This window comes from Narcine bancroftii, chromosome 7 (genome assembly GCF_036971445.1).
Source record: "Narcine bancroftii isolate sNarBan1 chromosome 7, sNarBan1.hap1, whole genome shotgun sequence".
Classification (NCBI taxonomy): domain Eukaryota; kingdom Metazoa; phylum Chordata; class Chondrichthyes; order Torpediniformes; family Narcinidae; genus Narcine; species Narcine bancroftii.
Window position 1 is genome coordinate 160199091 of NC_091475.1, and position 17423 is coordinate 160216513.

At 39.0% G+C, this 17423-nt stretch overlaps 1 protein-coding gene across 1 annotated transcript in view; it reads left to right on the forward strand.

The window, feature by feature from the left end:
* Positions 1-17423, forward strand: part of LOC138740058 (teneurin-4-like) — a 393122-nt gene that overhangs the window by 257778 nt on the left and 117921 nt on the right. Inside the window, exons 13-14 of the mRNA XM_069892490.1 lie at positions 1156-1302; positions 2561-2777. Of these exons, the coding sequence (XP_069748591.1) occupies positions 1156-1302; positions 2561-2777 (364 nt within the window). The remainder of the gene's footprint in view (positions 1-1155; positions 1303-2560; positions 2778-17423) is intronic.

Here is a 17423-nt window from a genome sequence, read left to right on the forward strand (position 1 = left end):
AAGAATAGCATTTTCAAGGACAATGTGGCCGCTCGGGGCAAAGAAAAAACGTCCATGGCTTAGGTTGCATCCAAGGTGACTCTAAGAGTAGGAGGAACATTGTTGTGGCACCGAAAGAAACTTTGCCGATAGGTAAGAATCAAGGAATTAGGATGAATAGTTGTTGCTCAGAGCAGCGGAGGATTACAATCAATAGAGTCATTGCACAATTTTTGATTCTGTGGCCAGAGAAGAAGATAAACAACAACTTTAATTCCTATAAGCAATTCGTAAAGAAGTCTCCAGGGTTTCACTGAAATTAGATGAGAGTACAATTGACCTTGAAGATTTTCAGATGGATCTTTCAAAAGGCGAAAATGGAAGAAACAGGAAGGTTCAGAGGAGGAATTCCAGTACGTAAGGTGACGGGATGAATAGACAGTGAATGCAAAAGAAATCGAAACTTCCCATCAACAAGTTGATCAAAAGAGCAAAATGGCACTGGTTTTCTGGAATGGATTAGACAGATGTCTATTGCAATATAATGTAGAACATTATTAGCTAATAAAATTCTGAAGGAAAATAAACAATAGAAGTATATGTTCAACTTAAAAATGTCCAAGTTGTTTGAAGCCTCCCACCACCCATAGAATTTGCCATGGTCTGAAAATTGTTGCTACTCACAAGAGAAATCTGCGATGGTATTCACAAATTTAAATTTGCTAGATATATAGATGGGAACTTTTAGAGTTGCCATAAGAAAAACAGTATTTTGCTTTAAGACCCTCCCCTTCAGCTGCTGAGTAGAAAATAAAAGCCAATGAAGATTGATAGAAATGATTGAACCTCCCAGAACATTGTCGAGCTTTGGTGTACAACAGCAATTTTACTCTGATAAATTTTATGGAGAGCAAATTATTCTTTAGATTGTGGAAAATTTAATGAGAGATTTTAGATCTTGACCTTTGATCATCTGCACCAAATTTGATTTCTATTGACATCTTTAGAAATTGGAGGAAGGTAACTTTGGTTGTCAGTGTCCTAATAATGTATTTCTTTTGATGAATCATGCAAAATCCAAATCTACCCTGATAAGTCCCATCTTAAATGGTATTTGTTGAGAATTTTTTTTAAAACCCACAAAATATCAATTATGGAACTTGTATGTGTTGACAGAGGGTTGCCCGGGTTTATGTAATGGAAATGGTCGATGCACACTGGACCAAAATGGTTGGCACTGCATGTGCCAACTGGGTTGGAGGGGTGCTGGATGTGACACCTCCATGGAAACTGCTTGTGCAGATGGAAAAGACAACGATGGAGGTAAGTGCATTTTAAGCCTGCAGCTATGCATTTAAAATCACAGGCAAGAAAAGAATAAATAAACAATTATTTGTGTTTAAATTGTTGTGTTTGCAGTAATTGACATTCATGAATATTAACATCATGCAACATCAAATCTTTACCAGGAGTCAGACAACCGATAAACAAAATGCATTCCTTCTTCAGGAATTTTGCTCAAGTTCATGGTTGGGTTCTTTATTAACAGCATAACAATGGGGTCTCCTTACTTTAGGAATTCAATGGGTAAAATTTTTTATAAGCTTACATATCAGCTTTTCCATTTATTTTCAATTCAGGCACATATATAAAAAAGCTTTGACCTTGAGAAACACCTACATATAATACCAGAACTGTCATCATTGAACAAAGCTTTGGGGTTTTTTTTTGTCAGAGAATGAACTGTGCCTAAAAGCCAGAATTTCATATCAAATATGGAATGGGGTTCCAGACCTTTCTACGAATGTAGCTTGAAAAAAATCTGAGGATAATTGAACAAGAATTCATTAAAAAACATTTCAATTGTTCTCACAGAGGTAAAGCAACGTGAAAACATGAGCGCACCCTGTAGATTTGTTGCACAGTTACCCATAGAATGTATAATTGGTGGATGCAACAAAGCCCGGTTGGCAGATCAGCTGCCTTCTACCAACCCCACCCATGAAGTACTTCTGTTCTCAAATACATATAATACCACCCTAGAAATTCTGTTGATTTTTTTCTTTTTCTCTCAGTTGTGATTTGTGAACTATTAAATTTTGCGACATCCCTTTTGCTGTCTGGTCTTCCCTACTCCTCCATCCCTTTTGCTGTCTGGTCTTCCCTACTCCTCCATCCCTTTTGCTGTCTGGTCTTCCCTACTCCTCCATCCCTTTTGCTGTCTCGTCTTCCCTACTCCTTCAACCCTTATATTTCACAACAGCATAACATTCTTAGAGAAACTTCACTTTCCTATGTATATTGTGCTAATGCAAGATCATTGCTGCAATTACAGTCTCATAAGTTTGTATTTCCATTACCTGTCTAAATTTGATATGGTTAGAAAATAGGTGGTGAAGAAAAAAGTTTGCCTTGGAGAGAAATTTTCATCACCACAAAGTTCAAATGGTTTATAATTTTTCTCTTATTTGTTTGACAGGAACAAGTCCTCTGTTAGTCTGCTTTCAGTTTACACCATCCTAGTGAATTTTATTTTTTGTAAATTAATTTGTTAAAGTTGTCTTTGTTCTTTTTATATCAGATAGCTTAATAGATTGCATGGACCCTGACTGCTGCCTTCAGCCTTTATGTCACAATAATCCCCTATGCCTCGGATCACCGGATCCTCTTGATGTTATTCAGCAGACTCAAATTTCATCTTCACATTCGAATCTTCGCTCATTCTACAACAGAGTCAAGTTCCTCATCAGCAAGGATAGCACACATGTGATTCCTGGCGAAAATCCTTTCAACACTGGGTAAGGTCTTTTTGAAAATACTCCTTCTGCCCGAATGGTAAAAATGTAACTCTTAAAATAATGCTGTGAACATTTCTCATCATGCACTAAAACTGCTATCATTCGCCATCTGACAGTTCAAAAATCCCAATGGTTTAATGGCTCATCAGATGATGTTTGTCATGTTCCGTTTATCTCAGTGGTGCACCAGTTTCTGAACTCTCTCAACTCACAAGGCCCCCAGTTCAAGCACAACCTTTAACCTTACCCGATTCATTGGAAAATCTTATAAAATACTCAATAACATCTCCTAAAATAGAATTAAATGTTTGTTGGGGTAGTAATAATCCAGAAAATCTACCAGTCAGACACCCTTGAGCATGCTGGATTGTTTACGTTTTACTGTAAAACAAGTCTCTACATTTATATCTTGATTATGTAAATATCGTAGCTTCAATTGCACAGTCAATTGCAAGTCACTTTTTTGCAATAGGATTATGGTGAGTATTTATTATCTATCTTATGTATTTATTGACTCTTATAGTTCAATTATTTAACTATTATAATTTTTCTTTATAAGTGCCCGTTGGCCTGCAGATGTGGTACATACTCTGAGAAAACCACAACAAAGAAAGGATGAATTTTAATAATGACATGTTAATTGCACCTAAGAGATTTTCTGACGCTGACCAATTTAATTTACTTTACCAATTACTTTTTAACCCTTTTTCTTACTTTTTTGGAAGCTTAGTAGAATATAACCGAGGCAGATCTTAGTGAGGAGTGAACTACAATCCTCAACTCCAACTCAGACCAGGACAAGTATTACTTTGCAGGTGGTGATCAGATCGACCCTGGCAATACACCTACTATGTCATTGGTTACTGTATTGGGTGGATTCCTGAGATGCTCCACATTTCCATTTTCTCTTGCTGGAGACCAGCAACTTGAAAGAGTGACAGTCTTTCTGTGGAGATCTGCCTTACCTATGTTGAGTGGGGACTTTGAAAAGCACACATAACCCTTTATTGTGCTGGTTTGATGTTGACTGCTTTTATGGCATCTTTGAACTTTTCTAATCATCAGTCTATGATTGTTGATATTGGCTCCGTGTTTCGTTGGTCTGTATATCTTTTCAATGTATGTCCAAAGAGCTTCCTTGCCCATGGAGGCATATGACATTTCTTTTTGTTACCACATCCTGCAATAGTGGGTTATGTTTGTCATATACACAACATGGTGCACTAGGGTTCCTCACTCCACTGAAGTACAAGTTTCACTTTACATCAGTATGACATAGATTCTTTGTTCTAAATATATGGTATCCTCTTTGTGGGATTACAAAGGCATTTTGAAATTCTCCCAAATCAAGTCACTCTATCTGATTTGGGCAGTCTTTCTGTAGTTTCTTGATTAGTCAAGTTCATGAAAATCTTGTGATAGCATTTGAAAGTAATTTCACCACCGAAAATAGGTGTGTAAAGAATAGGATAGATAGGGATGGAGAGAAATGGAAGGAAGGGTAGTGGTTAAGGCACATCATAGAGGTCTCAGCAGCAGTTCTACAGGAGTGCTTTGCTCTGATGACGACGGTTAATCAAGCATGCTGGTCTCCTGTGGGAACTGTTGGATTTATCCACAGTGCCTCAGTAAGACTTCCTTGATTTGACTGACTGAGGAGATGCATTTATCATATATATATATATATATATATATATATATATATATAAAATCATATATATATATATATTATATATATATATATATATATATATATATACAATATATATATAACAATTACAGCACAGAAACAGGCCATTAGGCCCTTCTAGTCCGCACCGAACAAAACACCCCTTTCTAGCCCCACATCCCTGCACAATGCCCATAACCCTCCATCTTCTTCTCATCCATATACCTGTCCAACCTTTTCTTAAATAATACAATTGACTCCGCCGCCACTATTTCTCCCGGAAGATCATTCCATATGGCTACCACTCTCTGAGTAAAGAAGTTCCCCCTCATGTTACCTCTAAGCCTCTGCCCCTTAATTCTTAACTCATGTCCCCTTGTTTTAATCTTTCCTCCTCTTAACGGAAATAGTCTATCCACATCCACTCTGTCTATCCCTTTCATAATCTTAAATACTTCTATCAAATCCCCTCTCAACCTTCTACACTCCAAAGAATAAAGACCTAATCTGTCCAATCTCTCCCTATACTCTAGATGCTTAAACCCAGGTAACATTCTGGTAAACCTTCTCTGCACTCTCTCCACTCTGTTTATATCCTTCCTATAATTAGGCGACCAGAACTGCACACAGAACTCCAAATTAGGCCACACCAACGTCTTATACAATCTCAACATCACCTCCCAACTCCTATATTCCATGCAATGATTGATAAAGGCCAGCATACTAAAAGCCTTCTTCACCACCCTATTCACGTGAGTTTCTATCTTCAGGGAACGATGTACCGTTACTCCTAAATCTTTCTGCTCTTCTGTATTCCTCAATGCTCTCCCATTTACCACGTATGTCCTATTCTGATTCTTCTTACCAAAATGAAGCACCTCACACTTATCAGCATTAAATTCCATCTGCCATTTTTCAGCCCACTTTTCTAAGCAGCCCAAATCCCTCTGCAATCCTTGAAAACCTTCTTCATTATCCACTATTCCACCTATCTTAGTATCGTCTGCATATTTACTAATCAATTCACCACCCCATCATCTAGATCATTAATGTATATAACGAACAACAATGGGCCCAATACAGATCCTTGAGGCACACCACTGGTCACCGGCCTCCAACCTGACAGACAATTATCCACTACCACTCTCTGGCCTCTCCCTTTCAGCCAATGTTCAATCCATTTGACTATCTTAAAATTTATACCTAAAGACTGCACCTTCCTAACTAACCTTCCATGTGGTACCTTATCGAAGGCCTTACTGAAGTCCATATAGACATCATCCACTGCGCTACCCTCATCCACATTCCTAGTCACCTCTTCAAAAAATTCAATCAGATTGGTCAAACATGACCTTCCTCCCACAAATCCATGTTGAGTGCTCCTGATCAGACCCTGTCTATCCAGATGTTTATAAGTACTATCTCTAAGAATTTTCTCCATTAATTTACCTACCACAGACGTCAAACTTACAGGCCGATAGTTGCTAGGCTTCCTCCTTGAACCCTTTTTAAATAACGGAACCACATGCGCAATGCGCCAATCCTCCGGCACTATCCCCATATCTAATGACATTTGGAAAATTACCACCAGAGCCTCTGCTATTTCCTCCTTCACTTCTCTCAATATCCTGGGGAAGATCCCGTCTGGTCCCGGAGACTTATCCACCTTTATATTCTTCAAAAGCCTTAAAACTACACCTTTTGTAATCTCTATATTCCCCATATTTACCCAATTTGCTTTTTTTATCTCACATCTCCCAATATCCTTCTCTTTAGTGAATACCGAAGAAAAGAAACTGTTCAATATCTCCCCCATTTCTCTAGGCTCCACACACAGTTTTCCGCTCTGACTTTCTAAGGGACCAATTTTGTCTCTAGCTTTCCTCTTACCATTAACATATTTGTAGAACACTTTTGGATTAGTTTTCACCCTGCTTGCCATAGTTTTCTCGTACCTTCTTTTAGCTTTCCTAATTCCTCTCTTAAGATTCCTCTTGCATTCAATGTATCTTTCAAACATCTCCTTAACTCCATGTTTCTTATATCTAATGTACGCCTCCCTTTTTCTTCGAACCAAGTTTCCAATATTCCTTGAAAACCACGGCTCTCTCAAACCTTTTGCCCCTCCTTTTAACCTAACAGGAACATAAAGCTTTTGCACTCTCAAAATCTGATCTTTAAAAGACTTCCATCTCTCTACTACATCCTGCCCATAAAACAAATTATCCCAATGCACACCCTGCAAGTCCTTTCGCATCTCCTCAAATCTAGCTTTTTCCCAATCAAAAACCTCAATCCTTGGCCCTGATTTCTCTCTTTCCATAATGACATTGAAGCTGATGGCATTATGATCACTGGACCCGAAGTGCTTGCCAACACTAACCTCCGTCACTTGACCCATCCCATTTGCCAACAGTAGATCTAACACTGCTCCTTCTCTGGTCGGCACCTCTACATATTGTTGTAAAAAACTATCTTGCACACATTTCACAAACTCTAACCCATCCAGTCCTTTCACAGAATGTGTTTCCCAATCTATATGTGGAAAATTAAAATCTCCCATAATTACAACCCTGTGCTTATCACAAATATCTACTATCTCCCTACAGATTTGCTCCTCTAGGTCTCGGTCCCCTCCGGGTGGTCTATAATACACCCCTACAAGTGTAACCTCTCCTTTCCTACTCCTCAGTTCCACCCAAATAGCCTCCGTGGATGTGCCCTCTAATCTATCCTTCCTAGGCACCGCTGTAATATTTTCCCTGACAAGCAATGCAACCCCACCTCCTCTTGCCCCTCCGACTCTATCACACCTAAAACAACGAAACCCAGGGATATTCAGTTGCCAATCACATCCCTCCTGCAACCATGTCTCACTAATCACTACCACATCATACTTCCAAGTATCAATCCACACCTTCAGCTCATCCACCTTTTCTACAATACTCCTGGCATTAAAATATATGAATTTCAGAGATTTCCCAATTTTTAATCCCTGTTTTCCATCATCTTTAAGAACAACATTATTTACTTTTCCTGCCAATTGCCCTTCATCTTCTTCCAGAGCATTTCCCTTCTCTATCACCTGCCCATCCATATTCAAATACTTACTACAAACTTTCTTTGTTTGCATTCTAACCTTCTCCTTACTGCTCTGTACTATTTTGTTCCCTCCCCCCAACCATTCTAGTTTAAAGGATCCTGAGTAGCCCTAGCAAATACCTCTGCCAGGATTCTGGTCCCCCTGGGATTTAAGTGTAACCCGTCCTTACTGTACAGGTCACATCTCCCCCAAAAAAGGTCCCAGAAATCCAGAAACTTAAAACCCTGCCTCTTACTCCACCCCTTCAGCCACGTGTTAATCCTCCACCTCATTCTATTTCTATTCACACTGTCACGTGGCACAGGGAGTAATCCAGAGATTACCCCCTTTGCGGTCCTTCTTTTTAACTCCCTACCTAACTGCCTGTACTCACTTTTTAGGACCTCTTCTCTAATTCTCCCTATGTCATTGGTACCTACGTGTACCACGACCTCTGGCTCCTGTCCCTCCCACTTTAGGATATCTGGGACACGAGCAGCAACATCTCGGACCCTGGCACCAGGGAGGCAAACCACCATCCGTGTTGTTTATGCTGATTTCACACCCATTGGATCCCCGTTGACAGTGTTGCATTGAAGTGATTCTCTCAATGCCATACCTTGCCACATAAAAGCCCACTGAAGGACAATTAATTTTTGTCAGCCACTGCCTATAAAATCAGAGAGATAATGCTTCTCTTGACAAAGGTGAAAAGATTCCCATCTTTTTTAATTAATGCTTAGTTCTGAAAAGCTTTAAAAATTAATCTCTTTCTAATTGCTTTGAAAAATGGGGGAAAAGATGTGGAGGGAGATAAGCCAAAAGACAGGTTGATAATCGTAGCCTATCACTGGAAATAACTTGAGGTACAGTCAGATGACAGAAATAAATTGAACAGTGATTTTTTTTTCCCTTTGGGCTTGAATTTCAACAAATCACAATGTTCGCATTGAAGTAGTTGACTGCACATTTTCAGTTGTCTTAGGAGCATCGACTGCATCTTTCTGCCAAAATGATGCCATTCCTGAGCAAAGCAAAAATCATAGTGCAAATCATCTTTATTAGTATTTTTTGCTGCAAGAAGTAGGCCTAGAAATTTTATCATGTGTCACAATATCCAAACCTTGATACCTCTCACAACCCCTCCCCCCTGCCCCACCCACGTAATTGTATATGCAAAACCCCAGATCCTTGACCACTGATGACTGCCCCCACTCCCCAGTCTAACTCCCAAGATCAGGATCCTTTGATAAGCCTTCACCACTACCCTTCCCTCCACCCGCTCCATCTCAACCTCACCCACTCCCTGTTTTATAGAATTTTAGAATATTCCACCAATGCCAGTATTTATTTTCAATTTCTAATTACCCTTAATTTGAAAACATAGTTTCCTGTGGTGAAGTTACTTTCAAATGCTATCACAACATTTTGATGAACTTAGCCAGTCAAGAAACCATGATGTATGGCCAAAACAGATGGAGTGCCTTGATTTGGGAGATTTTCAAGGTGCCTTTGTCCTCCCACACAGAGGATACCACATGTTTAGAAGTGATTGCCCACAAAAGCTTGGGGAGTAGCTGCAATAGTCACTGAACAGCAAGGTTATGGTATCCCAGCGATAGACGAGATGATTGTTTCACTTGATGAATGAGTGTTGCACAGTAAGATGCTGTGGCCTGCTTGATGTTGAATTCCCAAGCACTATTACAGCTGCACCCATCCAAGAAAGTAGGGAGTGCTCCATCACTCACCTGCAATTCGCCTTGGAGGTTGTGACAAGGTTTTGGAGCCAGTAGTCTATATGCCTAGCCTCTCTACCACTCCAACGGTCACCATAGTTCTGTTTCAGCTGAATTCCCCACCTATGTCAGCTCTGTCTGTAGATCCACGCTTGACTCTCAATTGCCAGCCTTTTAGTTCTAACCATTTTCTCACAGACATTTGTCATCAGCTTCATCCATTGCAGAGCGTCACTACATGTAAAGTTGAGGAATAACACATTATTTTCCTCTTGGACAATCTTGAACCCAATTGTATGAACATCAATTTTCCAGTTTCCATTTCTTCTTTATTTACTCTAGTTCTTAATTTGCTCTCTAGCCTCCCCCCCCCAATGTTCTCTCCTTCTATCTGTCTCTCCACCTTCTGTCCAATAATTCATCACCTTGTTAGCTCTCCCCACCCCAAGATATACTGATATTACCCTTCCTACAATACTCTTAAAGAGTCCCAGCCCAAAATATTGACTGACCTTTCCTCTCCATGGATAGTGTTAGGTAAAACATCATGAGATGGGAATGTACAGGGCTGTAACAAGATGTGAATGCATCCTTGTACTTACAAGATAAGAGAGACATTGATGGATTGAGAGGCAGGAAGCTAGCAGGGAAAGGATAGCAACAGTTTTAGTCATTGGACAAGTAATGATATGATGATGTTCTAAGCACATATCCAAGGGTATAAAAAATCACCATTTTGCTGATAACGGCAGAATGCATTCTCCGACTAACATGGTTAGTCGCAAGTGTTACAATCCGGTAATAAAGAACAAAGAACCCTGATTTCGACTCAGCCTGGTGTTTGTCTCACTCATTCATGAACAAAGCAGACCTAACAATTGTCCTTTTGTTGTTTGCTCAAGATTCCAACAAGCATCCAGTGCAATGATACTTCACCTTCGCTCAGCCCTTAATATCCTTTTTCAAACAAAGAATAATATTTCTGGCTGAAATAGTGGTTTAAAAATATTTTGCATAACTTCCTTGATATTGAGTTCTATTCCGTGAGTAATGAAGCTGTAATGTGTGGGTGTTCTTTTGTGTTTTTCTCCTACCTTCACTCTAATTACACTTAGATGGCATTGAAACCAGCCATTCGCAAAATAAACAAGCTTGAGAATGTTTTAAAGGTAATGAGCCATCATCTACACACTACACTTTAAATTATGCCATCAATCATTCATTTAGAAATATGAAATTATATTTAATTATTGTATGTGCAGAGAGAGAGAGGTGTAAACAAACAGATTTATTCAGTCTTTCCACTACAAAGTATATTTAGTATCAATTTTTAAAAAATAGATTCATATAATTTCACAAAGATGTTGCCTGGATTGAAGGACTTCAGGCATCAGCAGAAAGTGGATAAACTGGATTTTTTATTCCTGAAGCAAAGTAGGCTGAGAGGCAAAATGTTAGAAGTATATAAGATTAGAAGAGGCATAGATAGCCAAAGTTTGCTTCCCTTTGTATGTGCGTCTAAAGCTAAAATATATAGGTTTATGGTGAGAGGGAAGAGATTTAAAGGGGACTGAAGAGAGAACTTTTTCACACAAGAGTAGTTGGTATTGGAATGAACTGATAGAAGAGGCTGTGGACGCAGAAATTGTAATGTCATTTAATAGGCATCTTTCTAGGTGCTTGGATTAACTGCAGAGAGGGATAGGGAATTAATGCAGGCAGGTAAGTAGTGTAGAGCAGTGGTTTTCAAACTGTCCCTCTAAACTCACATTCAATTTTAAGCAATCCCTATGCCATAGGTGCTCTGTGATTAGTAATGGATTGCTTAAGGTGGTATGTGAGGTGAAAGAAAAAGTTTGAAAAAAATTGTTTTAATCGTACCTAATTGACTCGTTATGTGCACGGTTTCATAACTCCAAAGGAAATGGCCCAATGACAATTTTGCTCAAACAAAATATTTCAGTAACAATTGTGACTAGAGCAGTGATTACCAACCTTCCCTTCCCACTCACATCCCACCTTAAGCAATTGCTTATTAATCTCAGAACACTGATGGCATAGGGATTACTTAAGGTGGAATGGCAGTTTGAAAACCACAGGTTCAGATAGACATGATAGTAAGCTGAAAGGTCTCTTTTTACACTGTGGAACCCTATGACTTTATGACTATAATAATTTCTAAAACTACAAGTACATTAAATTTAGTATGGCTTGTGCAAAATTTAAACAAAACAATTAATAACTGTAATCATTAAAAGAAATGTACTTATTTAATGTATTTTACATAAATTCAATGATAATAATATTCATGTTGGTGGCAACTCAGCACTGCCTTGCCCTTTTCTTCTTGCTATCTCGCTGCAAACTAACTACAGTAAAACCTCTGGTATCTAACATCAATTGGGCTTGGTAGATGCCAAATAAGTGTATTTTCCGGTTGCTTGAGACACTTACTCTTACAATGCCTAACTAATGCACCTGCTTTAAGAATAAACAGTTTCACACAAACACACAACTTTATTCAAACAGCTGCTATGAGCAAAGCATGGCCAAGGCACCCTGCTGGCTGAATATTTGCTCCCATCTTCACCAAATGTTTATGTCTTACTTCAGAGAACATTCACTTTTATAATTTTAAACTTGCATGTTTTCACCTATTATTTTTTTTCCTCAATTTTTTTTTTGCTGGTTGCTTGAGGCTGCCAGTTGCTTGAATTCCAGATACTAGGTGTTTTACCGCATGTCAGTTCTTCTGTGTTTCTTGCCTTTTCTGTTACTTCTGATAGCCTTTGGTATGGATTGAACTGCTATCCTTTTGCAGCATTTGTCCTGGGCTCAACCTCCCCCACAGCCAGTGGAACTACAGGACACAAAGGACCCTAATCCATTGGCAAGAAAGCAGCGATTTCCCTCTTTCCTAATTCTGATGGAAGGTAACTGACCTGAAACTCTGTTTCTCTTTCCACAGATGCTGCCTGACCTGCTGAGAATCTCCACTATTTTTATTTCTGTTTCTGATGATGGGTTATTGACCCAAGTCAGAACTTCAGGTTTGCAGCATCTGTCATTTTTTTCTGACTCTTAATCTTTTCTCATAGTACCTTCCAAAGGAATTCTGGGAAATACAGTACTGATCCCTCGACCTGCTCCCTGCCAGGGGCCTGAATGCTTTTTTATTGGTGAAGCAACTTGAAACATTATTTCTATTTTCTTACCAAAGATGCTGCCCGATCTTTTCAATATTTCCAGCATTTACTAATTTCTGATTTCCATCCATACTAATAGGCCTCTCTACTTGGGTGAGTGGGATCATTGTACCACAACAATGGTTGGAGATGAAACTTGAATACAAGGTCTAAGCTAACAACTCAACAGAGTTTCACATAAGTGCAGAACCATCAGACATAGCAGCCATCAAAAGAAGACCAAGACTTTGTCTGTCCTCTCAGTTAGATGTTCTAATGAAATTACATCAGTGCATTCTCCTGATAACCTGACCAGTATGAATTTCTTATTCAACACCCGAAACTAGATGACTTGGTTGTTTGTAGGATCAGATAAGATCTCAATAGTTATTCTGTTACAAAACACTTTGGGATTGTGAATGGATGGTCAAAAAAGACATCTACTTTCTTGAGCTGCCTTCATTCAGTGAATTCTCCATCAGTTTGGTTTCAAAAAGAACAAAAGTCCATTTCTCAACACAATGTTCTAGGTTATTTAAATCATAAACATTCTGAACATTTGATATCCAGAGTAGATGCTTGTTATATATCTTATATTGATTAGTCAGTGAACAAATTCATTTTTCATTACATAGAACAACAAATTCATCAGATAAACCAAGAATACCACTTAAACACTCAAAACTAAATGTTGTTGCAAGTCATTTACCAGTGAAAATCTAGATAGCAGAACAAGTTCAAGTTTAGTATCATCTAGTTGTACCTATAGAACCTCATGAAACAGCATCTCTCCACATCATAAGAACATAAGGCATTGGAGCATAAATAGGCAATTCAGCCCCACTGCCCTGGCTAATGAAAAACCTATCAATCTCTGCCTTAAAAACACTTAATGATCTGGCCTCCACAACTGCCTGCGGCAACCAATTCCACAGATACACCACTCTCCGGCAAGAGAAATTCCTCCACATCTTTGCTCTAAGTGGATGCCCTTCAATCCTGAAGTTGCGCCCTCTTGTCCTAGACTCTCTCACCATGGAAAATAACCTTTCCATATTTACTCTAACCATGCCTTTCAACGTTTAAAATGTTTCAATTGGACTCCCTCCTCATTCTCCTAAATTCTAATGAGTACAGGCCAAGAGCTTTCAAACACTCCTGACATAACAACCCTTCCATTTCTGGAATCAAGCTTATAAACCTCCTCTGAACCTGCTCCAACATCAGCACATCCTTTCTTATATGAGGACCCCAAAATTGCTCACAATACTCCAAGTGAGGTTCACCAGAGTCTTATAAATTTTCAACATCACATCTTTGCTCTTGTATTCTATTTCTCTTGAAAGAAATGCCAGCATTGCATTTGCCTTCTTCACCACTGACTCAGTGTGGAAGTTTACCTTCAGTCTATCCTGCATGAGGACTCCCAGTCCCTTTGTATCTGGATATTTCCAATTTTCTCTCCATGCATAAATCCACACAAAAATAGTAAATAAGGATCATTGGTATGATTTTCCTAGTTGCAGAATACTGTTCATGAGTCTCTCAGCCTGTGGAAAAGAAGATATTTCCAGCTTGGCAGACCTGATTTTGATGCTCTTGTCCCTTCTTCTTGATGGTTGAAGATACTGGGCACTGGATGAAAAGGGTCTTCTATAATTCCTTATATAGAGCCCTATTTAGAATGCCCTCTGAATAAATGTCACCTATGGAGGAAAGGGAGACCCAGTCATAATCTCGGCTGTTTTAATGATCCTCTGTATAGACTTCCAGTCTGATGCTTTGCAGCTGCCATATCCCAAAATCCCAAGCAGGACACTCTCAATTATGTTCTTGTAAAATGTTGTCAAGATGGGGCCTATAGCCTTGCCCTCCTCAGCCTTACTGTATCACTATACCCTACTCATTTGTTATGTTATTCACTTAAGAATGCCATTCTTAAGAATGAGTTGAGTTGCCAAAATAGCAGACCGAACAAAGTTTTTCTCTTTATCTCCATACACATGACAATAAACAAGGCAATTCAATTTATGACATGGGTGCAAAATTGTGTGGAAATATTTTGCACATTTTCTTCACAGATAACATTATGTAAATACTTGGAATAATTGGTTGCAGATGGATTCATTGCTGTTGTATTAGCTTGTTTGCAATGTAATTGCTTTTAGCCAAGGTCTCCTGAAGGAAAAAACGGACTAAATTAGCATTAACTTTGGTTCCCAGGGACTTGGTATATTGTGAGAAGTTGATCTTGCCTCCAGTAAGGACAAGTTATCCTGTGGAAGGCCAGATGCTTGCAAGGCAGTGTTAATTGTTTTTTGAATGGGGCAAATGTATCTGCCAAGGGAGTAAGCAATTTTCAGATCTAATTGAGCAAAGGCATTGAGACACTGCTGTGGGCTACATCTCTGAAAATGTTTGCAGAAGTAATATTTTATGTCAGAATTGACAGAAGCTGAACTTAAATATTGCACACTATGTGATTATCATGCCATTTATAAACCCTTTGGGGACTTGTTTTAAGTAAAATTAAGATTTGTGTGGTAATTCCTGTGGCAATGTTATTGGTGAGCAAGGTTAGATAAAAGTTTTTGAAGGAATGGAAATGAAGGCAATTTAAATCATGATTTAAACAAAATATGAAATGTTGTTTTGAGAAAGTTGTGGATCACGCAGCTTTTTGGCACAATTCACAGTCATGTTCTGCAAAAATAGACCACATGATGGAAATACTTCAACAAAACCATGCCAGTTCATAGAGAAATCCATTAGAAATAATGGCTGCATTTAAATGACTTGAGTACACAATAAAATGTTCTAAACTCTCACCATAATTAACCTTTAATCATATTTTTGTTAGAATTAGAATGCCCTTTCAAAGAAAAATGTTTAAAAAAACATTTAACTTATACCAGAAAATGTTGGAAATACTCAGAAGTTCAGGCAGCATCTGTGAAAAGAGAAAAAAGAGTTGACACTTCAACTTGAGGGCCCCTCTTCAGAATGATTATTGTTTTAACAACATTGAATATAATACTACCCTCTTTAACCTCTCTTTCTCAGTTCTGTAGAAGAGCCTTTGACTTGAAGCATTAACAGATGTTGACTGACCATGAGTGCTTCCAGCATTTTTTGCTTTCATATCCTGTAAAGAGTTTATTTTCCGATTAGTTGAGGTTTGATCATATTATAGACTTACTTATTGTGTCCAATTTTTAGCAGGAAATAAGATTAAACAAAAGTGTCTGCATGCATGATCAGAGCTGCATCTGTTCAATAGGAAACTGCAAAAGGTATTTTCAACAAGTTTCTTCTGTCTGTTCCAGATGGAACAGTCTAAATAATTATTTAAGCATATTATTTATTCATATCCTCCTGACAATGAAATGCAAGTTTCTCAATAAACTGAACATTCAGCACTCTATTCAAGCATCCTTTCCCTTCCACTAACTAATTCGAGCAAGAAAATAGACTTGAATATTGATCCTCTGTTGTGTTGGGAAGAGTATCAGGTTCAGTGGTTCCTCAGAGAGATTAGTCTGGACACAAGTGTTACAATTCACACGTAACACACGGAAGACAAATAGAGGAGAATGTTAACTGATATTCATTTACAATTTCACATATGCAATGATATAGACATTCACCTTGGACCTAGGTTGGTCTCTGACAATAGTGAAGCTATACTTGACATGCTCACACACTTGAGTAGACACTACATACGTGCACACACACGCGCACACACAATTCCCATACCAACAAGGATGCGGCTCTCTGCATATTCGCAATCCTATTGCTCAGCTTCAGTACTGTGTACACCTTACCCATGACACTTCCTGCAATTTCCACAGTAGAGACCTGACATGGAGCAACATCCAGGGCTTGGACCATGAGGTAGAGAGAAAAAATGTGCTGTGTGTTGGTGTTATAGACAGTGCTAATCTATCCTTCGAGCCAATAATGACCCAAGGTGATTTAAATTATCCAGCGGGACCACCCGCAATACACACATTCCAGGCAGGCAGGGAGGTCATGTTTCCTCCACGCACAACATTCCACCCTTCAGAAGTCCCATTACTCTGCAATCACTATGAAGACACTCAATAACTATCTACATCAGTATCATACATTTCTATCAACCTTTTTCTTTCCACTCACATACAACTTTAAGTATTCCCTATACCATAGGTGCTCTGTGATTAGTTAGGGATTGCTTAAGGTGGTATATGGGTGGAAAGAAAAGTTTGAAAACCACTGTTTTAATCATGCCTAATTGACTCGTTATGTGCACGGTTTCATAACTCCAAAGGAAATGGGCCAATGACCATTTTTCTCAAGCCAAATATTTCACTAACAATTGGGTCTAGAGCACTCACATCCCAGGTTAAGCAATCCCTTACTAATCACCGAGCACCAATGGCATAGGGATGACTTAAAGTGGTATGTGAGTGGAAAGAAAAAGGTTGAGAACCACTGATGTACATGTTATAACAATAAAAAAGGGTAAAAAAAAAATCCAAAAAAGATGTGTTTAAGAAATCAATCCCAGTCAATGGGATCAATATATACAAAATACCTTTCATATGCTGGACAAGGCACATAATCAAATTTAATAACAACATCTCACCAGCTCTCCCCCATCCAAACAGGGTTGCTGTGTTTCCGATGGAGCAGGGTACTATGAGAGCTGATCCCCAGAATAAGAGGGGAGGGTAGAGAAAGAAATGTGTCTGGTCACCAAATCACGTGCCTGGTTTCTCCGGCTTGGCTGGCAAATGTGACCACTCTTACTACCAATGTCTACGAGCAGACAGTGCAAAGTCATCCATCAGCTGCCAGAGCCCTCTCTTGGCTTGCACCTTGACCTCATGCTTGGGTGCTCTCTAAGCACAGCTCCCAGATGGCTGCTGCAGGGGGCAGGCCAGCAGATGTATATCCATGGTGTGCCTGGGACGCCCTGTTTTTCTGGGC